Consider the following 24,327-nt stretch of genomic DNA (forward strand, 5'->3'; position numbering starts at 1 on the left):
TTTTCAGCCCGTCGACCCCCCCGTGCCTCAACTGGATGGTACACAGGGAGGACCAAAACAAGGTCTGATTCAGTCCCTAGACCTTGACACCACTGGATGTTCACACGGGGCCCACACGTCGAATATCAAGCTCTCTGGACGAGTCTCCAAGGCTGCTTTGATGGAAGCAGAAGTTGTCTCCCAGGTTGACAATAAGTTCATTCTGGTGAAACTCAGACGTGATCTGATTTCTGGCGGAAACCTGCCAGATTCCCAAACGAATTCTGTACTAGTCTTGATTGATCAACACGCCGCAGACGAGAGATGCCGACTCGAGTCACTGATGCGGGACTATTTTTACGTTGCGAATCGTCCGAAAGAGGTGCTTGCACAGACGGAGGCTCTCGAAAAGCCCTTACAATTCGAGTTCTCGTCCAAGGAATGCCGGCTGCTGCGCAAATACGCCCACCATCTACGTCGATGGGGAATTCTTTTCAATATCGATGAACCGGAGCCGACAGACTGGCGGCACAACAGTAGGCAGCTCCCCAAGGTGGACGTGTTCAGCCTACCACCAAGCATTCTTGAGCGGTGCAGATCAGAGCCAAAATTGGTCGCAGACCTTCTTCGGCACGAAATATGGAGAGCCGAGGAAGACGGCAGCCCAGCTTCCAGGCCCTTCAGCTTCACTGCTGGAGGTAGCAGTCAAGAAATCGACTGGGTATCGAACTTTCACGGATGTCCCCAAGGGATCCTCGACCTGCTTAATTCGAGATCCTGCCGCAGTAAGATGGAATTTCCAGCTTTGTGAGAAGTCATGATGCTAACTCGAGTAGGTGCCATCATGTTCAACGACGTCCTATTCAGGGACGAATGCGAAGCTCTTGTTCGCAGGCTCAGTCGGTGCTCGTTCCCATTTCAGTGCGCACACGGACGACCATCCATGGTGCCATTGGTGGATATGAGAAGCTTGGGTGTGAAGAAGGAGACGCCTCTGGACAGCTTTGGGAGCTGTCTGAGGCAGTCTGGTCTGTCAAAATAGAGGTGCTCCTGCGATGACTGGCGCTATGGATAATAGTCATTTGAGAATTAAGATACCCCCAAGCAAGTGTTTACTAATTGAAGAAGGCATTGCCCATGGTTGAATGGTGCCAATGGGTATCTAGCAAAGTTCGGATGCCGTTCCTGCCAAAGCTAAATGCGTGCTCATTGCTCTGAGCTGTTGATATCGTAGAGATTCATGGCTCTTTTTTGCAAGTCTTGTAGATTTCGCTCACTTTTCCAATTGTGGTTGATACATTCCTGGTTTCATTTGAAGATTTGTATGGATATTTTAGAGGTATGAACTTATTTCGATGCTTATCACGAGCTTATTATCCAGGCGCTTGGAAATTCATATCACCAAGGCAGATCCCAAGGCAGATATGGTGAATTGAATTGGGGGGATTACTTGGGGCCGAATTACGCCGCCAGAGTTTAGACCAGATCCAGCTGGGCCGGAAAGTTGCTCAGCCTTACAAGCACCGTCCATACTTTGCGACTATCGGGTATTTAGTTTGAGCTAGGCCCCGCGAAACCCCCAGTTAGAGGACCTCGTCACATCTTCCAATCTTGCATCAAACCTGGGAACCGTTGGGTTGTATATCTAGCGTTTTCTTTGAGCTCGTGGACCCCCCGAGCCTCATCCCCGCACTCATCGCCGCAACCAAGATGACCGCTCCAACGTCTAGCCCTGTCTGCCGGTACAAATTCACGATCCTGCCCGAGTACTTTATAGACTACTACGAGGCCGCCGACGCCAGCCCGAACGGGAAAGTAACCACGCAGCCAAGCCTCGGACTCCTCGACATGCACTTTGGAGATGCAGCGGCTGATGACAACGGCGCCAGGCCCTGGGAGCGATTCGCCTCTCACGTGAGGAAGCTCAACGCGGATAGCCCTGATGGCGTGGACTACAAGGTCCTGTTTCTGACGAGGCACGGCCTCGGGTACCATAATGTCCAAGCAGCCAAGGTCGGCACGGCTGAGTGGGATGTAAGCTTTTTCCCAAACTTTCTCATTCTTGATGAAAAGTCGAAGCACTGACGAAGAGCGATCAGCGATACTGGTCTCACCTAGACGGCGACGGCGTCGTGACCTGGCTCGACGCGGCGCTCGTCGACGCAGGCATCCAGCAGGCAAAAGACCTAAACACCTTCTGGGCGCGCGCGACCTCCACCGTCGCCGAGGGCGAGGGCGTCCCCTTCCCGGAATCCTTCTACACGAGCCCTCTCCGCCGGTGCCTCGAGACGAGCAACCTCGCCTTTGGGCCCCTAGTCGAATCCCAGGGCGCGGGCCGGGAATTCCGACCCGTCGTCAAGGAAGGGCTCAGGGAGCGCATGACGGACCACACGTGCGACAGGAGGAGCCCGCGGAGCTGGATCGAGGGTGCGTATCCGCGGTACCGTATAGAGCCTGGCTTCACGGAGGAGGACCGGCTTTGGAAGGCGGATCGGTTCGAGACGGCGGAGGCGCACGTCGCGAGGAAGCAGCTTGTGCTGGAGGAGATTTTCTCGACGGATCCGGCGGTGTTTGTGTCGTTGACGGTGCACTCGTATGCTATTTCGGCGATATTGAAGGCGGGTGGGCAGGAGACGTTCAGGGTCCGGGAGGGATCTTCCATTGCTTTGTTGGTTCGTGGGGATAGAGTAGGTAGGTAGGTAGGTAAGTCGTCGAGTGCCATGAAATCAAAACTTTTTCGCTACACTGAGGTACCCTATTTCCATCACGACTAGCCCCCCTGATCACCACCCGTTCTTCTCATCCCGCGGAAGCAGCGGCGCCTTCTCGTCATGCTCCCCCTCCGCCTGCCCCAACGAAGCGGTCCTCCTCGCGAGCTCGCGAAGCATGGCGGTGTCTTGCTCGCGCTGCTCTCCGCGCTTCTCCTCGAGTGCTTGCCTCCTCTCGCGTTCCTCGAACTCCCGAATTCTCCGAGCTGCTCCCTCCCTGCGTTCTTGTTCCTCGCGCCGAGCGTCCTCCTCGGGGTCGTCGGTGGAGCGACGGAGCGGTGTGGTGTGCCACACTGCGGCAATGACGATCACCTGGAAGAGCACAGCGGAGATGGCAAGCATCACAAGGCCGGGATCGGGCATGGTGAGATAGGTTTTTTGTCTGCTTAGGTATGTTAGTGATATTGCGATCGGTTGTTCAAATGCAGAAGGACTTACTGTATAGAATAGAGGTTGTTACGATAATTTCGATTTTTGCTTTGGTGAGCGTGTTCGAGTCTGGCGCAGTGTGGTATATCTTTGCGGGTACGTATTGGTGGATGAATATGAATGGTTTGCTGATTATTGTAGATGAGAAGGAGACAGAGGAGAAACATTCTCTCGAAAGAGGATAACAGAAAGGCCGGCTTTATGATCCAGGACAAAAGGTTCCTTCCGCCCGTGGTTCTATGATACCTTTTCGGCGGTGTACCTCTGTGAATACGGGGGACACGGAAGCCAGCCAAAGCCCGAGGGCTTCGGGTCCGAGTGGGGCACATCGGGTGTTTAGGTTCCGTGTGTGGTGGTGGGCCGAGCAGCTCCGGCCCTCCGGGTGCCACCCCGCTCTCCATGACCGAGATCCACAATTTCTTCTCAAAGTGACGGCTGACGGCGAGAACCATGTGCTATGAAAACCTAATGTCAGGTAACTAGGTAGGCTGGTACATCGCTGAACGCCTACTTGGCTCCTGGAGCTTTTCTTTCTCTCGAAAAAATAAAGTAAAGGATGTAGGTTGGCTGGAGGGCATCCAGATAACTCCAAACACAGTCTATGGTTTGCTTGAGAAACGTATCACTTGTCTGGCACTTGCGTAGAGTAAGCCGAGATTGACTCTCCATTTGAGTGGAAACGTATAAGAGGATTTGTGATGTAATCATCCTACGTTCTCTGTCCTGCAAAATGTCATGAAGGTCACGGAGGCCTTCAATCGTAAAAGCTCGCCGCTTGACAAAACTATAACGGTATTCTTCACATGTATGGAGCTCTGGGTCTTGATGTTTTGCGTATTATGTGCAATGTGTGATGCATCAAGCATGATATTTACGTTCTCGACGGTAAAGTAGTAAGATATGTACATGAATCTGTCGTTGGTCTCTTTGCGTGTACCCGACTCAACACCTCCCCCAATTACAACCACCGAAAAACTCCAACAGGAGAGATAAAAAGGGGGCAAGCAATCCAAGCCAAAGCGCTTAGAGCTTGCCGAAGCCGGCGCTGGTGGCAACAGCCTTGGCGTCGTTGGCGGTGCCGGCAGAAGCGACGTTCTTGCCGGCGAAGTTGGCGAGGATGGAGGTGTCGGAGCCGACCAGGGTGCCGCTGGAGCCGTAGGCGTTGAGCTGGCAGGCGTGGCCGAGGTTGGTGGAGCACTTTGCATTGGTGGTGGAGTCGGGGGAGGCGAAGACCTGGCCGGCGAGACCGGTCTGGTAGGCGGCGACGACGTTCTGGAAGATGTTGCCCTCGGCGACGATCTTGGCACCGGCGTCGGCCTCGAACGCGTGGCCGGAGTTGTCGTACCAGTAGTTGTTGACGGCGTGGAGGAGACTGTGATGGATTCTTGTTAGTCGGAAAGTTCGCTAGCACCAGATTGCCCAAAGCTGGCAGGAAATATACGTACGTGTTACCGGCGACCTTGGGGGCTCTGCCAGAGGTGTGGTGGACGTAGTTCTTCTTGAAGGTGACCATGTCGTTGCTGCCGGTGAAGTAGAGTCCCCAGTAGTGGTGACCGTCGCAGGTGGCGGACCAGGAGGAAGAGCCGTCAATCTCGTTGTTGGAGATGGTGACACGGTTGGAGGCGCCGTTGCCGAGGACGATGTGCTGGCGGCCGATCAGGGAGGTCTTGACGTGGTCGATCCAGACGAGGTCGGAGCCGTCGAGAGTGATGGCATCACCACCCCAGACGTACTTGGGGTTCAGGTTGGTGATGTGAATGTTCTAGCACCGGTAGTTAGCCCCTGGCCGGCATGATAGTGACTAGTCCAGTGAAATAAGTCTTCATACCTGGATGATGATGTTCTTGGCGCCGCCGGTGATGCGGAGACCCTTGCCAATGATGACACCCTTGCTGCCCTGTCCGATGATGGACTTGTTGGAGCCGACCTTGATGGGGTTCAGGCCAGCGTTGTCGTAGCTATGAAGTAAGGAAGTTAGTATCATGAAAGTCACTGTATACCCGCCGGATGTAAGTGATTTTCTGCGTACGTCGTGGAGACCTTGGGGGCGTTGGGCTGGTAGTTGGTGCACCAGTTGTCCTTGTTGATGGCAGTCTGGCAAGCAGAGCCAGTACCCCAAGGAGCGCAGCCGGTGGCAGTGGTGGTACCCTCAGTGTTGCGGAAGTCAAAGGTCTTGGTCAAGACGATGACGCGGGCGGAGGAGTCGGTAAGGTAGGAGACGAGCTCGGAGGTGGTGGAAGGGTAGACGGGAGTGGCGCTACCACCACCGGTGGTTCCCTTGGCGAAGCCCTCAGCGGCGCCAGAGACGGCGTCGGCTGCGAGAGCCAAGGGGGCGAAGGCAGCCAGTGCCACGGAGAGAAGAGCAGATCTCATATTTAGAAGGCTTTCGAACAAGAAGAATAAAAAGGTAGATACAAAAGAACGAACTGGGTTTGGTCGGATGTGAAAGAGAGACAAGAGGACGAAAGCCGCTGGAGTAAAATGGGAGCTTCCAAGTCAAAGAGCGCGGCTCAAGGTCGATCATATATGTTTGTTTGGAAGCTGTGCCGCTGCTTCACGCCGCTCCTTCGACGAACCCCCTTCCTCCATGTCTTCCATCTCCTTTCCCAGGCAACCCAGGTAGTACGGATAGAGTAGCCCCCCTAACCACCAAGCCTTCGAGGAGAACCTCCCCACCAGCAGGGCCAGACGAAGGCCTCATCTCATCTCACGGCTCCTCATCCTTCTAGGCCTTCGAAAGAAAAGCACGCCCCCAATTGCGCAGTCGGCCGAGGAACATTGCTTAACCCACTCACACTACTTTCCGAAGAATCATGGCGTTGGGTGCCGGAGCCGACTTGTTCGAGGGATAGAGTGGTGGGTAATCCCCACTGATTCGTGGGGATTTGCTGCGCTCTGTGACCCCTTCATCTACCACGTCACCCCCGTCCGACCCGGGGTTGCGGTGATAGCTTCGGCGGCACAATCCGAATCGAGCCCGTCGACGAAGACGTTCGGCTTAGCTCGCGGGCCCTCGCACGGCCTCGCATTCGTCTGTGGCGTCACTTCCATCAATGAAAAGACGAACAGAAATCTCCGCTGGTAGGGCCGCGTTAAAGGGGGGGAGGGGCGGGAGTTGGGAAGTGTGGCTGCCCCCCTCCCGGAGACTAGAGACTGCCATCGATGGAGCACGGAGAGGACCTGCTGCAGTGAGATGTCACGGGGTCACGGGGTGTCCAAACCAGTCAGTACTCATGTCCATGAGCGGCAGTTCGCGCTCCTAGGGTACCATTCGTTTTTGAGAGGAGAGACTACTCCGTCTGCAAGGTGCCAAACATGGGTTCAGAGAAATTTCCGCCACTAAGGACACTTGGGATCCGAGAAAAAGGAGCTCCAAAATGCAGAGCACCACGCTCTACTCCGTAAGCTCTCCATAACTCGTTCCGATGAAACGGTTGGAAATTTCCCGGTTGATGGCGTCTTACTAGGTAGGTATGCGTACTTTCTGGCATTTGTTAGCATTAGCAAACTCGGGCACGCCACAAACGCCGCCCTGCGGCACAGACATGGAAGAGCAATACGCGCGTGGGCACTGGCATACTCTAACTCACAGAGACTGAGAGAGAGACCCAGTAATCCATCAGAACAAATCAGGGGTTGTGAGAAAATAAACTAACAAGCTTCTAGCCTCGGCCTGTCTCCGACTCTACGTGTGACAATGTCACATACCGCAGTAATATGTCGTCCTGAGAAGGGATAAGATCTGTTAAGCATAAACCGCGGTAGGCGCATCAGGCTCCATTTATTTGGCCCAAGCTCCTTCGTGGACTTTAATTTTTACTTTTCGGTTACACGTGTATTGTGAGTCGTGACGGCAGTCAGTCTTCCCCCCCGTACTGCAAAAAGAAACCTTTTTTCTCAAGGACGTGGTCGGCGGAGGGAGAGAAAGTCAATCGGAAGCAGAAAAAACACACACGCCATTTTCTGCTTGGTGCGGGTTGTCTCTCCTTAGTGTTTCGAGTCAGGATGGCATGGGCAGCCGGATCGCCTCGAACGGGGTTAGTTTGGACGGGCTGATTATGAGAAATAGGCGGCTAATGCCTTTGGCTGACATTTCTTCTCCTTCGCAATCCGTGCCCATTCAGGGGTGGGATCCAATCCCGGGCAGAATTCGTACACCAAAAGTTGTCAAGGTCCCAGAGACCAGGATATGCATGCCAAGAAATAGATTGAGCCTCAAGCCCAGCCCACGAGGAACTCGAGAAAGCCCCATATGGAGGAGCCACAGCCCACAGGGAGCCACATCTTGAACGATATCCGTTATCAAGCCACAAGGATGACGAGGATGAATTGTGGTTCCTGTCACTTCTTCAAAGGATCGACTTTTCCGGTGAGATGGAAACTCTTGTGGGAACTCTGGGAACAGCACCACAACACCCAGTATTACCGACCTGTTCCCTTACATCCCTTTGGCCATCAAAATTGGATCTCGGCTCTGTTTGCCGGGACACACGGCAGCAGCGGTCAGACCGTCAGAATGGCGGATAGAAGCGAACCAGAACCTCCAAAGCCTCCAATCATCATGGCTGACCTGAACCTGTGTTTACTGTGATCGGCAACTCTCTTTCCTGGGAGGGAACGCTGTTCCATAAAATATGGCTTTGTGAATTGTCAAGGTGCCATTCAAAGTTGCACTTCATATATTTATATTAACTCCTCGGTACGAACCCCCTCCCCCCTCCTTGTCTTACCAATGCTGATGGAGGCGAATTGAATTCGATCTCCCACTTCCCCCCCACCGTCCCGACCCGGGCGTCGTTTTCCCTTTGCCCATATTGCCAGTTCGCAAACTCATACGACTTTAAACTTCACCAGGGGCTCTGGTATTCTCAACAAACTCTCTCTCGCGTGCCAAGATCTCCTTCTCAGCCTTGGTGTTACCCTCCTTGGGCAGGTACGAGAAGATGACAGGAATCAGCGCCGCCAGAATAGTTCCGAAGCCGGTGAAGGCACCCGTGACGGCGAACCCCTTTACAAACCGGGGCCCGTCCGACGAGGGCCAGAACCTACTGCCGTAGACCGCCGAGAGATTTCCGACAGAGTTGACCAGGGCCACCACCACGGCGCGCTTTTCCGCAGGGAGCGAAATGACCTCGGACGTCCAATTAAGCATGAGCGGGAGCGCCGTGTACAAACCGGCAATGTAGAAGCACAGCATGGCGTACACGACTTTGGGGTTCGACACGGTCACGCAGACGAGCGTGCAGATGAAGCTGAGACACATGCACCCCGTGATGTGCCACCTGCGGTCCCTCGTCTTGTCGGCCGTGTACGAGAGCACGAGCAGGAAGACGGCGCCGACCATCCAGATGGGGATGGTCATGTACTGCGCCATGACCGACGTGTAGCCCATCTGCTTGACGATCGTGGGGATGAAGTAGGAGATTGTGCAGGAGCCCAGGTCCATCGTGAAGAGCACCACAAAGATGTACGTCCGCGGGTCGGCCAGCGCGGCCTTGAGAGATTGCCAGTGAGTGAGGCGCTGGCCGTGTCGCGCCGCCGTCGTTTGCCGATCGTGGATCATGCGGACCACGGCGAGTTGCCGTTCCTCCAATGAGAAGCGCTTCGTTGTCTCGGGGAAGTCGAGCAGCACGAACTTGAAAATCATGGCGAACCCGACCGTGCAGACGCCCTCAATCAGATAGAGCCATCGCCACCCTCGCATGCCTCGAACGCCTTCCATATTACCGGTGATTGCGCCAGCGAGGAGGCCGCTCACGGCGCCGGAGCACACAGAAGCGGTGTAGAAGATTGAAAACCTCTTGCCTGTAAAACGCAATTTCACCTTAGTACGAGCTGACGTAGACCAGTTGTGGGGCTTGGCTTATATCTGTACTTTAGCTACTTTTACAGATGAAAAGTAGATTAAAGTACGGGACTCGCGGGTGATACCGTGATAGTAGGTAATAAGGTAGGTAGGTACTTACCGATTTCTGCCTTCTTGTACCAGCAAGTCATCACGTACAAGACACCAGGGAAGAATCCGGCCTCTATGCAGCCGAGAAAGAACCGAAGAGCCAGCATTCCTTCGTAGTTCTTGACGACCGACATCACGGAACATACGGTGCCCCAGACAATCATGATACCGGGCAGGTAGTACGACGGGCGGGATCGAGTGAGCAGCATGTTCGAAGGAACTTCGCAGACGAGATAGCCAATGAAGAAGATCGAAAGCAACATGGCATATTCTGCATCATACATCATCTTTGTCAATACCGAATTCTTTGACTCCTTTCGCCTGGGTTTGTGTAGGGGCGCTTACGGTCGTCTGTGAGTTTGAGGTCTGCTTCCATACCAGCAACTTTGGCATTGCCCTTTGTGACAAGTCAGTTCAGGCACCCCTGCGTGTAATCTGCCGCGATAGACTCACGATATTCTGCCTGTCGATGTACGCTAAAATGTACATGAACCACAATGTCGGCCCCTGCCATGAGCGTTAGCATCGCGCCATTGCTGACTCGGATTTCGACTACTGTTCAACCCAGCAGACGAGCCAGGGGGGTTGAAGGGAGGGAAAAAAGCCTAACCATGTATAAGTCGAGCTTCCGCACGAGGGCCTTCTCTTCCGGAGAATCTGGAACATAGTTTGCCAACGCTTGTTCCAATTCCAAGTCGTGCTCGGATAGCGTGACTTTCTCAGTGTACGCCTCGGCCGTATCCGCAGCGTCGGAAACCTCTGGTTGAGGCTTTTCTGTCTTAATGTCGGCCATGGTGAATGATGCTTATTTTGGATTGACCTGGCACTGAGTCGCTCACGGAGACAACATCACCAAGGACATAACTTGAGGGAAGGGAACTAGTGCTCTTATAAAAGCCTTATCTACCATTGGTGCTGACGATCAACCAGCACCGCACCATTGCACTGAGTCGGAAAACCGTGTCTTTCCTTGATACGGGACAGATAGAGTTGGGCGTGGCTAAACCCCGCATTGTTATCGGTAGTTCAAGTATACTACGGATAGGTAGGTACTTGGACAGTTTGATAGACCGAAACCAGGATGACCGAAGCAACTTGTTATCTCCATGCAATGGCGACCGTATCTTCGCACGTTCCACCCCAGCCACTATCACTGTTCCCCGCGTTTCCACAATGAAGATACCTGTGCAGTATGGCAAAACGAGTTAATAGTTGAAGTGAAAGCACTCGTGTGGGGTTCTGTCATTCCGGCTGCAAATGATAGATGACGAACGGTGCGTTAGACTGCCTGGGCAGCTATTGGCAGTACCTTTCACTATCATCCCGGATATCAACAACCACTGGAGAGTGGGTCCGGTTCCGGGGCCGGTCGGTCTGTGTGACCCGGCCCGGTGCACTTCCTGACGAACGAGGACGGGGACATCCTCTCCGTCAATGCGGCCGGCATTGCAACATGAATGTACAAGCCATTGAACAAGAACCACGGATACGGATATTGTACGTAGGTACATGAATATCCGCACTTGCTAACGCTACCAGACCATCGGGTCCGGTGAATGTGGCATCCGGCCGCCGATGCCACATAGCTGCGATATCTAGGCGCTTAGCGACCGGAGCGTTTCTTTATAGTTCTCCCGCGGCCAAAGGCTTTGCCGCAGGCAACGTAATGCGGGAAAAGGAGACAATGCCATTCTCACAAGCGCAAGTGTTAGCTCTGAATTAACAGTATGGCATCGTTTCCGGGTCGACGGAGCGATAGCGGCGAAGTTGGACTTTGAAATGTCCAAGAGGTGTTACCTGGAGCCGAGATTGCTCATATCAGGTGGGACCGCTGTGTTAGTTGGCGGGCATAGCGGATGATGGCGAACTAAAGAAGAGTTTTTCAATAGATTTAGAGTATTTCATATCATTAATGGTATATTTAGATATTATGTTTAATTATATTAATAGTGAGTGAAGAAGAGGAGCCCAGGGTTAGGGAACGATCATCGATTGCTATGCTGGTTCGCGGAGATGAAGTAGGAAATAGATAAGTTGTCACAGTAGAAACACGAACTATATCAAGCTTCAACATCAGCATCTTCAGCACTGTGGAAGACTTGTCCATCACCAACTTCCACAGCAGCCTCTCAGAGGCACTAAGCCGGCGGTGCTCAGTAAATCGTAATCTGAAGCCTTAACGCACCGCCAGTCTAGCACTTTAGACAGTAGTGCGCCATATCAAGTGATGTCAGTAGTGAAACGTAGGGTCATATGTGGCGACTGTCATTCAAATCTAACAATCTGTCTAGAAACTCTCATTCTCTGCAAATTGGCGGCCCCCTTGAGTCCCTTCGGCTCCAGTATCAATGTCATCCTGGATGTCTGCCTCCCCCTCCTTCATGAACCGATGAACCGGCTGAGGCCATGCACCTTACACTTGCGACCAAAGTTGTCGTTTGTGGAAACTGCCTGAGAATTCAACAATTCCATAAGAAACCTCATGTACAATCCTTCCCGGATAGGTAGCTGCCAGGGAGCATACCTCTTTCGTCTATCTGGGTGGGGGCGTTGGTCTCCAATCCTTGGCCGCCTCTACATAAATGAAGTCCTTGTAGCCTCTGTCGAGGAAGCCTGCAATAGCAGCTCTCCACTCTCCGCTGTCCGGAACGAGATAAAGCTCGCAGATGTTTCCGAGACCTTCTTCCATTTGGCGAGCCGCAGTCTCCATAATGCGCATATTCTTGAAGTAGGCGAAGGCGATGTACTCGCCCGTAACAATCGCCCCATAGCGAGTTCTGTGAATCTTACAGTACTGGCCAATTTGTTGAGAACATATCTCAACGTTACAGTCCATCTTCTTGCCGGGGCGCAGCTGTCGGGTGACTGCCGCCTCTCGGTGTTGGTCAGCGTCGGACTCTGCGTCGACAAGCATTTCGTCGTCAGATTCGGCTCCACGGCCATGCTCGTCATCCTCCTAGGTGACTCGAGTTTTGGTGTCGTCGATATCCAGATAGACATCCGGGTTCGAAAGGTCATTGATTTGATAGTTGCCGGCAGTGTAGTCATGGGCGATGATGACTGGCTGTTCATCGGCACTGGGTTTAGCGATGGTTCTCGTGCCAGCGGCGGTCTTCTTGCCACCGAGGATCTTCTTGCCAGCGCCGAGTTCGCCATCACCTTGTCGTGCGGACCGAATCCAAGCTTCCATTGGTATGACATATGGTTGCTTGAACTCAATGTTCAAGACGACTTTACTCCTCTCGTCGTCAATGGTCTTGCCCGGTTGCGTACCTTTCCTCATGTCCATGTCGCAGCGGAAAGTGTACTTGAAATCTTGTCCAGCAAGGACGCTTCTCTTGGGGCAATTACGCTGGGCCTTTGCGACAACCGTGCGAGTGTGCTCGCAAAGAGTCTGGACGTCTGTGTGCCGCTTGTATATCTTGACTGCGGGTTTGTTGACAGGTGTGCGGGTCGCTTGGTATGTGCGAGTCTCCTGGTATCCAGAAACGACACCGGCGAAGACGTCTTTGTACAGCCACTTCGTTAGCATATTCTCATTGTGGATGACGAAGGCTGAGTCTTTGGGGGGCCGCTGAGTTTGGCCAAAATCCGTGCCGATGAAGTGGCCAGCATCTCGCGCTCTTTGGAAAAGAGTCACGCCCTCGCCAACGAGTTCGGATGAGTCGCAGAGTTTCAGATCGAAATCAATCTCGAGTTGGGCCACCGATTCGCTGGCTTTATGAGTGTACCGCTTTCTTTCGCCTGCGGATGGGGGGTTTTGTGGCAAATGGTCGTTTAGAGGGTCGCGCTGGATGATGGCATCCAGAAGCAGAAGGGATGATGCCATCGTGAGGCGAATCGATTTCTCTGGGGGCAGTACTGGTCGTCGTCGGGTTTGTAGAGAACGACGTGATGTGAAGAAGGTGCGATGGGGAAAAGGCGCGAAGGAAAGAAGAGGCGGAAGACCATTTCCAGATGCTTTTGTATTCAGATAGCAAGGAAAGAATCAGATCTGGAACCTTCCGGAGAGAAAAGGTGGGATTGCTTGTGGAATGATGAGGTGAGGTACCTCAGGTATTAGGTGAGGTATGGTACTTGGCAGATGATTCAAGATTCTTTCTACCTTATTCACGCCTCGTCCTAAAATACATCACATCTTCCATATTAAGATCATGTTTATTACTAAACGAATACTACCCTACCGCTACCACTACCTTTATAAATACTACCCCTACTGGTTTCCCTTTGAGTCTCTTTCTTTGAGTGTATATTCCTAGAAGACTATACGCAAAGCTTTGCAGTATAATTGTGACAAGGAAAATACAGATGAGGATAGGTGATGGCAATGACACGATGAAGGGGGTTACCTTTAGGTCGACTGGCGGATCATGTTGCCATTATCTCACTTCCTCTCTACCAGGTCACATTCATCCCACCCTCACTCAAACAGCCTCTTCCAAGACACACATCCGGAGCCTTCTGCCATTTCCTATGACACCCAAAGCGAACAAAGCCTTCCACTACCGCCTACAAGGCAACTAGCCAACCATCCTTGCATATGCGCTGGATCATACGCGACACTTCCAGAGATTCGAAGACTATGATAATGCATTCTCCCACGCATTGTAAATGGGGCTCTTTGAGACGTCTAGGAGCCTCATCAGATTAGGGTAAGAGTGAGTTAGATGATAGCTGGATCCGCGACATGCCGCGTCTCAGGGCGGTCTATGGCGACGAGGTCGCCGTGGCATTCGTGTACGTTGCTGCCGCTGTTCAGACCTTGGAGGATACGGACAACTTGTTCCTGGTATCCTGCGTCGATTTGGGCAAGTTCCAGTATGCTGCGCATCTACATCTACTCTGGCGCGATCGTTTCGGATGTTGATAAAGATCCTAGTTTGGAAGAACTCCCGCGTAGATTTGGGGGAGGGGGGAGCGTTGGATCCGGTCTGGCGTTCCGCAGGAACTGACAGTGAAGATCGACACAGTGTCTGATAGATGAGAGGTGCAAAGTGGCCAGCCCTTCACGAAGTGACTTCCAGAGAAGCTCGATGCGATGTCTAAGGGCTTCGGACCTCGTAGCGCACTCTCATCTGGGGAATCACATTTGCCCAGTTTCGCCAGTCGAGCAGATCGATGCCGCAAGGCCTCCGCGCGCTTTTGGTCTCGTCTCGCTATGAAAAATTGCAAGATTTTGGCCTAATTGCAAAGAACGTCTGAATGGAAGCTTAACCTTGCGTGAAATTTAAACAGCCTTAAGCGATGGGCAGACTTTACAGACCCATACCTAAACACAATGACTTGGAGAGAGACGAAGGCCCTCTTGCAGAACAGAAAGAGGAATTGCATTGTAAGGGCGGACTGTGGCTAAGTGTTTCCTCATTTATCAGTAGTAACAGGGATAAGAGTAACGACGGAAACAGAGGTAAGTGCGTAAAGGCACGCAGTGGACTGGATGCTTAGCCTGCGACTCAAAACATTCTCAATTTCTGTGTACCACTATCAAAGCACCAAGTCAGGCGGGCTTCATCAAAGCGATTCCATGTTGAGCTACCTACTGACAGCAATGAGCTTCCTGCTGGAAAAGATCAACCCTGACTAATATTTTCATCAGAATCATCTCTGCTTCATTCGCGTTCCAATGCTCCTAATGCTCATCCCATAATCTAATGTATTGGTATCACTTTGTGGATGTGCCTCCTCCACCATACCCCGACTCCAAACTTTCAGTCCGCCACATTCAGTGTCTCCTGGCCGGTGATCAATGCCAAGGCGTCGTCTCCGTTGTATCATGATAGAAATCCCCTCACCACTCGCGTTGCGTATGCTCAAGAATGCGAAGGTTGAGAGTCTTGGTCCAGTTCAGGTTGCTTTGATGCCTGACGGGCCTTCGACAGTTTAGGGTTCTTCGAATCATTGGGATCCGTATACTTCGGGTCGTCAAGTTGTCCGAAAGTGCGAATTAGCCAGCTGTCGAAGTGCCCTGGCTTCCAATGATGGGGAAACCAGCCGTGAAAGTATTGCATCTTTGGCAAAGACGTCTCGCCCCAGGGATGAGGCGGCTTCTCCCAAATTTGGTAGATCCTGAGAGGCTCCTTCCTCTCATCGTCGATCATCGCATCGACATAGTCAATTGCCACAACACGAGGGTGCTTTGCATTGAGAACCTCATCTCCGCGTTTACCCGTGAGAAGAATGTTTTGGGGATCGAGACGCAGGTTGACCCCGCGATGAAGCATATTTACGTAGCCTACCAGGAGCTCCTCGAAGACGTCCAAGCGAACCTTCCTATCAAAATCCCAAGTTGTGCCATCGGCCAACTTGCACTTCTTCATGTTTCGAGGAACTAGAAGGTATTCTTTGGCGGTCCGGAAACAAAGCTCCTCAATGCTGGTGCCTTCAATGTACTCCATGATGATGGCTCTGGCGAATCGATGCTTGTCCTCCACAGCTGAATTTGTAGTCGTCAGCTTGATGGCCCAGGATCCGTAGTATTGAGGTGCAAGGTGTGGATATCCAGTCTTCTTGTAAGTCCAGAGATGCTTATAAGCACCGGCCTCGCGACTGTGCTCCTGATCGGCTCTAGATGTCACCTTCCAGGGCCCTTGATACATTCCATACTGGAAGGGGTAGAACATGGCATCGTACACCTTGAGGACTGCAAGCTGACCCACGGTCAAGCGTTCACCGGCGAGAGATTCCACAACTGGGGCCTTGCCGGCGACGTCTGGTTCTTTCTTACCCCCGGTCCCTCGAGATAGAGAGGAACTACCCGCATTCTCCTGGCTGAACAAGTTCGCGATCGAGGACCTGGCGAATCGCTTCTTCACCCGTGTGCTTTTCGTTCTCAAGAGTGAAACACTTCGAAGCAAGGTTCCTTTTTGTTTCTTAGACATTCCGTCATCGTAATTGGCTTCGTCAACTTTGCACAGAATGACCTGAGTGCCAGCAACAGGTCCACCGGATATGATTTTCACGACGGTGAGGTGGACAGTGGCCTTGTATTGATCGGGAATAGGATTGCTGATATGTCGGTCGTTATAGACCAAGCCAGTGCGAGAGAGGCGCTTTTCGGCTTCGGACAGAACTTTGTCATCGCTGTCGATGCCTGGAGGATTGGGATACTCGGAACGACCGTAAGGTCGGCGCGGAGCTTGGTAGGTGAGCACCAGCTTGCTTCCCTTCTCGTATTGTTCGAAGTCTTTGGACAGGTTGTCATCGTCAATGAAAGGCACATTTTGTGGTGAGGGTGCAGGCTTCGTGTCGGTAGGAAGTTGATCGCCTGATCGCGGTTCCGGTTTCGGTTGCAGTTGAGTTTGAAGTTGCTCGTCCGAGGGCCCATCTTGCTTCTGGGGGGGCTGCTCGGCCGTTGATGGCAGCTGCTTGCCTTTGGGCGGACCATCCTCAGACCCAGAAGGCGGAGTATGCTCGCGCGACGGCCAAGGCGGTTGTGCTTCGTATGAGGAGCTCGTGGACTGAAGGAATGGAGTTGCTGAGTCCGGAGAGGTAGAGTACTCGGACGAGTATTTCACTGGGTTGGTCAAGCGAATGGGAATTGCTTGGGTCGAGGCGTTCTGAGTTCCAGGTTGGGGCTGGTTGTGTTGAGATTCCGTTGGCTGCGCCAAGATTGTCGGTGATGTTTCGATGGCTCCGATGCTATCTTCACCGGAATCATCGTCAGAGACTTCAGGTTGCTGGATGGGAGCCTTTGGCGGCATCTTGAGTGAGTTGTATGCAGATACCACGCATGCGATGAGACCGTTGAGTCAATTGATAGTAGACCGAATTGTGCGTGATCTTCCGAAAGAGGCGCGCGATTTGAGAAGAAGTAGAATTTACGTGGCGCAAATCGGTCCAAAAGAAGAGGTGTTCCGGTCGAGTATTAATAGGCAGGATGTTTTTTTTCTGAAGGGAGAAAGAATATCTGCCTACAGCCTCCAAGGTGCTAGAAGAAGGTTTTCAAATGGACGGGAATGTGAAAGGCTTTCAGTCCATTACTTTGCCTCCCGTACTGCCTAGAAGTCACCTGACTCCACTTTGAGATGGATAAAATGACCTCTTTACAGTGAAGATATTTCAGGTTGTCTCCCGCCTGAGGCTCCAGGTCGGCACAAAGGGAGGGTGACAGGTCGCTCGGTGAGGGTTTTGCCAAAAAGGCACACATTCAGGCAGAAGGTACCCAACTGGACAATGAATGAATGATCTACCTTTTCTTTGTGTTCTTTCAGGATAATAGAGATTCACCTGTAGGAAAATCTCTTCATGCCCCTTTATCGTCCAGCAGGTGCCCATCTTTGGACTACTAGACTAAAATGATAGGAAGACCAAGGTCCCCTAGTGGCTTGACTGGGCGAATCTCAAAGGGAAGGGAGTACCTTTTGGTGCCTGATGGAAGTCAGTATAAACCTGCAATACACAACCTTAGATTAGTGGATTGGAGCCACGGAGCCTACTTGGAATATGGGTCATGACCTTCATGTCATTATATTCCCAGAGCCAAAAAGAAGCGTGTTCTCTACATGGAAGGGTGAATTACACCTTAATGGTCTAGCTGGTTGCACTCATGGTAAGGTTTGTGGTCTGAAATTGCCTTTTTCTTTTTCATCTTGCTGACGACCATTCCAACCGTGATAGCCTATTGGCTTTCAAAAGTGATGGCTTTGAACTACGATTCCTATCAAATAATGACACTAAGAGCATTGTGAGTAAGCTACGCTTGACTGCCTACTAAAGAAGTTAGGCAGGTGGGTGACAAACTACCTTAGTTCCTCTCAATATCTCGCTTCTATCTCTATCACTCACACTCCCGGCGGGGCCAGGGGATACCAATGGCAGTGGTCTTAAGTAAAGGGCCATTTTTCGTGGAAGAGTAAACTATTCTATCATCTAAGATACTTGGTAGGGTATAGTCTAAGAAAGAAAATAAATCATGATAGGAAAAGCGGCGTTATTCAATGCCAGTCATAACCATCTTGGTGACCAAAAACTCGTCAATGCCGTACTTGCTTCCTTCGCGGCCAAATCCGCTCTGCTTCACGCCACCAAAGGGCGCGGCGGGATCACTGATGGCTCCTAGAAGCAGCTCGTTAGCAAAAGCCTGACATCAAATACTCTCACAACTGGACAACTTACCGATGTTTACGCCAACCATGCCAACCTCAAGCGCCTCCGCCACACGCCAGCATCGCGACACGTCCTTGCTGAAGAAGTACCCAGCAAGACCAACGTCCGCATCGTTAGCAAGCTCGACAGCCTGCTCCTCGGTATCAAACGCAAACAACGCCGCCACGGGGCCAAACGTCTCCTCGGAGCAAATCTTCATGCCGGGCTTCATGTCCGCCAGCACGGTGAGGTCAAAGTAGTTGGACCCCAGCTCGGTCAGGGGCTTGCCGCCGAGAAGCACCCGCGCGCCCTTGGCGACGGCATCCTTGACGTGCTCGTCGACCTTGGCGACGGCGCGGTTGTGGATGAGCGGGCCGTGCGTCGTCGTCTCGGCGAACCCGTCGCCGACGGTAAAGCTCTTGATGGCGTCCACGACCATCTGCGAGAACTTGTCGTACACGCTGCTGTGGACCAGGATCCGGTTGGCGCACACGCACGTCTGGCCCGAGATTCTGAACTTGGAAGCGATGAGGCCCTTGAGCGCGGCGTCCAGATCGGCGTCTTCGAAGACGATGAAGGGGGCGTTGCCGCCGAGCTCAAAGGACAGCTTCTTGAGTGTCGAGGAGCATTGGTTCATCAGCAGCTTTCCGACGCCCGTCGAGCCTGTGAAGGACACTTTCTTGATGATCGGGTGCGTCGTCAACACTTTTCCCACGGAGACGGTATTATCCAGGGCCGTGATGATATTCACCACGCCCGCGGGGATACCCGCGCGGTGAGCGAGCTCGGCGAGCGCCAGCGCCGTCAGGGGCGCCTCGGCCGGTGCCTTGACGACGACGGTACACCCGGCCGCCAGCGCGGGCCCGACCTTGCGCGTGATCATTGCAGCGGGGAAGTTCCACGGCGCGATGAGGCCGCAGACGCCGATAGGCTCCTTGAGAGTGACGAGGCGGCAGCTCGGGTTGCTCGCCTGGATGGTGTCGCCGTAGATCCGGGGCGCCTCCTCGGAGAACCACTCGAAGAAGGAGGCGGCGTAGCCGACTTCCGTCTTTGCGTCGGCCAGAGGCTTGCCGTTCTCTAGGGTGATGATCTTGGCGAGGTCGTCGGCGTTTTCCATCATGAGGTCGAACCATTTCCGAAGGAGGCGCGCTCTGGCGCGTGCAGAGGTCTTGCGGAAGGACTTGAAGGCATCGTGGGCGGCGAGGATGGATGCTTCGGTGTCGGCCTCGTCGAACTCGGGACACTTTGCTACCTCGGTGAGGGTTGAAGGGTCTGGTGAGAGTGTCAGCTTGGCTGCTCCTCCCGAGTTGATGTGGTGGTGTACTACTCACTCTCGACTGAGAATACTTTCTCAGATTTGGCGCCAACCCATTGCCCGTTGACGTAGCATGATGTCTTCAGAAGAGAAGCATCTTTCAACTGTAACATCACAATAGTTTAGTAAACGAATGACATTCACTGAGAGGCTCATATCCTCTAACGGGAGGACCCCACTTACTTGATGTGCTGATGCCATTGTGAGTAAAAGTAATGCACCTCGATCTTGGTTCCTGCAGAAAAGTGGTCTGATGACTACAGAACTACCGCGGTAAGCCGGACAGCCTCATGCGGTCGACTGTTTATATGAACCCTTTCACGATGGCGTCAAAGTTGGCGGCAGTGCGATATCGTTGTCGCCTGTCTGATACCGGTGTGGGAACGACAATTGTGGTTTTTGAGTGGGACCGGCCCGGGCCCGGGGTGGGGCACTCGGAGGGGGGTTTGACACATCTTGTGATTTGAACCCGCTGAAAATGGCAAGAAAATAGACCAATTCTGTACACTAAAACTTTCGCCCCAAAACGCCTCAATGCACAATGTGTTTGACATGAGCCGCAATCGGGTTTTTAAGGATGGGTCATGCTAGATTCAATGGAGATTTGGCGGGGTTCACTCTTACGCCTTGGCCTGGGCCCGGATGGGGCGCCGGTTCGGGACCGGCCGGCTCGTGCCCGGCTCTCACACGTAGAAGGGGCGAACGGAAGCTTTCGGGCGTCACCACGGACGATAAATACTCGATCTCCCAGCAGTTGACGATGAGTTTTTGTATCAAGCAAGCTTCAAGAGTCTCTTAAGAAAAACAGATATACATACACCTTACACTATATCGCACCTTCTCCAAGACTCGTTTACAAGATCACCACAGCTCAGTTGCTCAGATCAAGACCAGAACTTCAAGATGCCCGCCGTCATCGAGCACTCGGTTACCACGGAGGTCCCTGGACCTATCTCCAAGGCCAGCGCAAAGAAGCTCGACACTTTCTTTGACGCCCGCGCCGTTCACTTCGTCGTCGACTACGACAAGAGCTCCGGAAACTAGTACGCAGCAACCAATGGCCGTATTGATGGAACTCGAGCTAACGACCCTTCTTTGCAGCATTGTCGACGTTGACGGCAACAAGTACCTCGATGTGTAAGTCTGATATCCCCGGAGCCGCAGCCGCCGATCACCTCACCCGGCACACCCTTCGACCCGCATCTCGCTAATCTCCCCCGTTCTCAAAACAGCTACTCCCAGATCGCCTCCATCCCGGTAGGCTACAACAACCCCACCCTCATCGAGGCCGCCAAGTCCCCCGAGATGATCTCCGCCCTCGTCAACAGACCCGCCATCGGCAACTTTCCCTCGGGCGCCTGGCACGACCTCCTCCAGAACGGCCTCATGAAGGCCGCCCCGGAGGGACTCAACCACATCTTCACCGCCCAGTCCGGCTCCGAGGCCAACGAGCTGGCCTACAAGGCCGCCTTCATGCTCTACCGCCGCCGCGAGCGCGGCGAGGCCGAGTGGTCCCACGAGGAGATCCACTCGTGCCTGCACAACACCACCCCCGGTTCCCCCGAGCTGGCCATCATGAGCTTCAAGAACTCCTTCCACGGACGCGGCTTCGGCAGCTTGTCCACCACGCGCAGCAAGGCCGTGCACAAGCTCGATATCCCCTCGTTCAACTGGCCCCAGGCTTCGTTCCCCGCTCTCAAGTACCCCCTGGACAAGTACGCGGCCGAGAACGAGGCCGAGGAGAAGCGCTGCCTGAAGGAGGTGGAGGAGCTGATCCAGAGCTGGCACTGCCCCGTTGCTGCTGTTATCGTTGAGCCTATCCAGTCCGAGGGCGGTGATAACCACGCTTCCCCTGCCTTCTTCCAAGGCCTGCGCGACATTACGCAGAAGCATGCTGTTGTCATGATTGTTGATGAGGTCCAGACTGGTGAGTGTCTCTCTGACCTGGGTACTTATGCATTTGTACTTATATGATGATTAGGCTTCGGCGCTACGGGCAAGTTCTGGGGCCATGCTCACTGGAACCTCACCTCCCCTCCCGACATCGTCACATTCTCCAAGAAGGCCCAGACTGCCGGCTACTACTTTGGCGACCGCATGCTGGTCCCCGACAAGGCCTACCGCCAGTTCAACACGTATGTCGTCCCAGTCACCGTTGTCTTTCATCTGAATCCCGCTAACGAACCCGTAGCTGGATGGGTGATGCCGCCCGCGTCATCGTCTGCAAGGCAGTCATTGACGAGATCCGCGAGAAGAAGCTCGTGGAGCAGACCGTACGTGACCCATTCCAGACGCATCATGACTTGCAAACTAATACGTGTTACAGGCTCGCGTCGGAGAAGTCCTCTACGCCGAGATGGAGAAGCTCGCCCAAAAGTACCCCGACCACGTCATGAACCTCCGCGGCAAGGGCCAGGGCACCTACGTCGCCTTCGACACCCAGAGCGCGGCGGCCGTCACGGGCTCGATGAAGCGTCTCGGCGTCAACATTGGCGCATGTGGCAAGGAGACTATCCGTCTCCGCCCCATGCTCATCTTTGAGGAGGCACATGGTAAGTCTCTTGGAGGAAAACTCACCTTATCTTGTACGACCAGGAGTCTAACATACATCTCTACAGTGCCCATTTTGATCTCTGCATTTGAGAAGACATTTTCTTCATTGTAAACAACATTTTATCACGAAAGCATGGCATGGACGGGAAAAGAAATCAAAAATTTGGCGGATTTAGCATAGCATGGATTTACAGCTCCGACGGTAGACCCAAGATGGGGATCACAGTTTAGAGAGCTCTTTTTCTTTTTGATACCATAATGACAGAACCTATGATGGCCTTGAAAACGTAACATATCTCCTCAACCTTATCATAGTGAACTTTCAAACGAAACGAGGGAACACGATTTGATACCCCCAGTGACTGGCACATGTCTTTTTATTGGCAAACAGTCGTCAAGTCAAAGCCATCACCAATAGTTTCGACCTTCATCTTGGTATATATGGCTGACTCGGATAACATGACAAAACTTTCTTAGATCAAGCTTCCAACGACATTTGAGTCGCAATCCTCATCGACTAGTAAAACACACATTTTCAGTGTACCCATTCAGGACCCCCTCCCCACGATCTTTGTCCGATAGACGGCCAGTCGGCTAAACGAACCACCGCACCACACAATCTGAGTCGGAGGGGGATACTGACTACCGGGCGGAACCAACGGATAGCGCGGCCGGCGGCCGGTAGCTTATCATGCAAGAACCGGAAAGTGCCTGCGGTCTCTATTTTCGGGGCATCACCCTCTCGGGACAGGTCGCCCCGTCGAGTGATACGCAACCGGGTCGTCGGATCCGCCAAAGCAGCCGGCTGGGGTAACAGGGATCGTCGCGGCAAGTCACATACGGTAGTACACCATACCCCGCTCATCCCCGCGGACCCAGGCGCCGAGATAGGGCGATAGTGCGCACCGGTGATGAGGCTATCTATAGCCTTTTTTGCTTGTTAATGGTCTATTTTCAATGGCTGGAAAGTTCGTGATGGTCTCATATAAACCTTCAAGACCAATTTCACAATCACACGAACTCACCTTACCCAAGAAGAAGTTCGTCACACACTTAATCAATCTCACTTTGTGAACACTCCTTTACCACACTCAAATACACTCACACACACATACAAACATGTCATCACCAAGGAAACACGTCGTCTTCGACATCGTAGGCACCTGCATGTCCTACGACGCCATCCCCCGCGCCATCGAGACCCGTCTCGGCCCCAAACTCGCAGAACACAACATCAAGCCCGCCCTCCTCAGCTTCGCCTGGATCGAGGCCGCCGAGCGCGAGTACACCTACCTCTCCATCCAAGGCCGCTACCGCCGCTTCTACGACATCTTCCGCAGCCTCTTCTACCGCATGCTCTTCCAGGCCGGCGTCCCGGAACCGCGCAAACTCGCCACCGACGACGACGTAGCCTACATCATGGACCGCTTCCTCGAGCTCGAGGCCCGGCCCGGCACAAAGGAGTGCTTCACGCTGCTGCGAGAAGCCGGCTTCACAGTCTGGGCCTTCACGGCGGGCGACGCGAAGCGCGTGGGCGGGTACTTTGCCAAGGCGGGCATCGACATGCCCGCGGAGAACCTCAAGAGCTGCGACGCGGACGGCATCGGCAAGCCGGACCCCAGGGCGTACAAGCCCGTGCTGGAGAGCTTTGGCGGGGAAGAGGCGTGGTTCGCGGCGGCGCACATGTGGGATGCGTCGGCGGCTAAAGGGTGCGGGTTCAAGGGGGCGTGGTGCGCCGTGTACGAGGGGGAGCCGTGTACGGATTTGTTTGGGGAGATGGATGTCATGGCGACCGAGCTGCCGGAGATGGCGCGGAAGATCATAGCCGCCTCGGAGGGGGCGGCCGCGGCGTAAACGGCGTGATGAGAGGTGGGATCCTTATCCGTTTGATGGGGGGAAAGATCACGGGGTGTTTGGTCCTCGGTCTCGCACTCTAATCGGTAAATCCCCTTAATAATGAACTAAATGACCAATCTTCATGCATTATTTTCTACCATGAAGAAGATATCGTTCTCGGATTGTTGGTTGAAGCTGATTCGCTGTGGATATCTTGCATCAAATGTCACTGGGCGCCTGTCATTTGCTTATCACACCTCGGAGAGAAAAAGAGAGGACCCGGCAAATTGCCGGTCCCGTACTCCCCCGCCGCCGGTTCGGCCTCCGGTCTCGGACACTCGCCGTGTTTTCCGTTACAAAGCCCCCCAACAAGCACTAGCATCGACCCGTGATCCGGAGCTGGAACT

At 53.4% G+C, this 24,327-nt stretch overlaps 8 protein-coding genes across 8 annotated transcripts; 3 read left to right on the top strand and 5 right to left on the bottom strand.

Moving 5' to 3' along the window:
* Positions 1-1,589: 1,589 nt before the first annotated feature.
* HER10_EVM0010017 (phosphoglycerate mutase) lies at positions 1,590-2,678 on the top strand (the record flags this gene model as incomplete). The annotated part of the gene is made up of 2 exons (XM_035479487.1): positions 1,590-2,013; positions 2,079-2,678. The coding sequence occupies exons 1-2, from the start codon at positions 1,690-1,692 to the stop codon at positions 2,676-2,678; spliced, it is 924 nt and encodes a 307-aa protein (XP_035329927.1). The 5' UTR covers positions 1,590-1,689.
* Positions 2,679-4,199: 1,521 nt separating this feature from the next.
* On the bottom strand, positions 4,200-6,045 carry HER10_EVM0000883 (pectin lyase; the record flags this gene model as incomplete). Its single annotated transcript, XM_035470650.1, has 4 exons — positions 5,206-6,045; positions 5,005-5,134; positions 4,622-4,938; positions 4,200-4,548 (listed from the first exon to the last, which is right to left on the bottom strand). The coding sequence occupies exons 1-4, from the start codon at positions 5,547-5,549 to the stop codon at positions 4,200-4,202; spliced, it is 1,140 nt and encodes a 379-aa protein (XP_035328804.1). The 5' UTR covers positions 5,550-6,045.
* A 1,971-nt stretch (positions 6,046-8,016) lies between these two features.
* HER10_EVM0007508 (allantoate permease) lies at positions 8,017-9,925 on the bottom strand (the record flags this gene model as incomplete). The annotated part of the gene is made up of 5 exons (XM_035477063.1): positions 8,017-8,981; positions 9,143-9,403; positions 9,478-9,529; positions 9,586-9,639; positions 9,743-9,925. The coding sequence occupies 5 exons, from the start codon at positions 9,923-9,925 to the stop codon at positions 8,017-8,019; spliced, it is 1,515 nt and encodes a 504-aa protein (XP_035329616.1).
* Positions 9,926-11,665: 1,740 nt separating this feature from the next.
* Positions 11,666-12,961, bottom strand: HER10_EVM0009120 (uncharacterized protein; the record flags this gene model as incomplete). Its single annotated transcript, XM_035478619.1, has 2 exons — positions 11,666-12,088; positions 12,131-12,961. The coding sequence occupies 2 exons, from the start codon at positions 12,959-12,961 to the stop codon at positions 11,666-11,668; spliced, it is 1,254 nt and encodes a 417-aa protein (XP_035329814.1).
* A 1,981-nt stretch (positions 12,962-14,942) lies between these two features.
* HER10_EVM0011334 (uncharacterized protein) lies at positions 14,943-16,832 on the bottom strand (the record flags this gene model as incomplete). The annotated part of the gene is made up of 1 exon (XM_035480769.1): positions 14,943-16,832. One exon carries the CDS (start codon positions 16,830-16,832, stop codon positions 14,943-14,945), a length of 1,890 nt encoding a protein of 629 aa, XP_035330084.1.
* Positions 16,833-17,951: 1,119 nt separating this feature from the next.
* Positions 17,952-20,030, bottom strand: HER10_EVM0011802 (succinate-semialdehyde dehydrogenase). Its single transcript, XM_035481221.1, has 4 exons — positions 19,715-20,030; positions 19,548-19,635; positions 18,247-19,488; positions 17,952-18,186 (listed from the first exon to the last, which is right to left on the bottom strand). Exons 1-4 carry the CDS (start codon positions 19,730-19,732, stop codon positions 18,062-18,064), a joined length of 1,473 nt encoding a protein of 490 aa, XP_035330133.1. The 5' UTR covers positions 19,733-20,030; the 3' UTR covers positions 17,952-18,061.
* A 261-nt stretch (positions 20,031-20,291) lies between these two features.
* Positions 20,292-22,543, top strand: HER10_EVM0012314 (4-aminobutyrate aminotransferase). Its single transcript, XM_035481711.1, has 7 exons — positions 20,292-20,574; positions 20,633-20,668; positions 20,764-21,458; positions 21,513-21,666; positions 21,723-21,804; positions 21,858-22,083; positions 22,150-22,543. The coding sequence occupies exons 1-7, from the start codon at positions 20,435-20,437 to the stop codon at positions 22,194-22,196; spliced, it is 1,380 nt and encodes a 459-aa protein (XP_035330197.1). The 5' UTR covers positions 20,292-20,434; the 3' UTR covers positions 22,197-22,543.
* A 511-nt stretch (positions 22,544-23,054) lies between these two features.
* On the top strand, positions 23,055-24,108 carry HER10_EVM0009507 (uncharacterized protein). Its single transcript, XM_035478993.1, has one exon. The coding sequence runs from the start codon at positions 23,204-23,206 to the stop codon at positions 23,936-23,938; it is 735 nt and encodes a 244-aa protein (XP_035329871.1). The 5' UTR covers positions 23,055-23,203; the 3' UTR covers positions 23,939-24,108.
* Positions 24,109-24,327: the final 219 nt, after the last annotated feature.

The sequence above is a fragment of the Colletotrichum scovillei genome (assembly GCF_011075155.1).
Source record: "Colletotrichum scovillei strain TJNH1 chromosome Unknown Contig00009, whole genome shotgun sequence".
In the NCBI taxonomy this organism is placed as follows: Eukaryota; Fungi; Ascomycota; class Sordariomycetes; order Glomerellales; family Glomerellaceae; genus Colletotrichum; species Colletotrichum scovillei.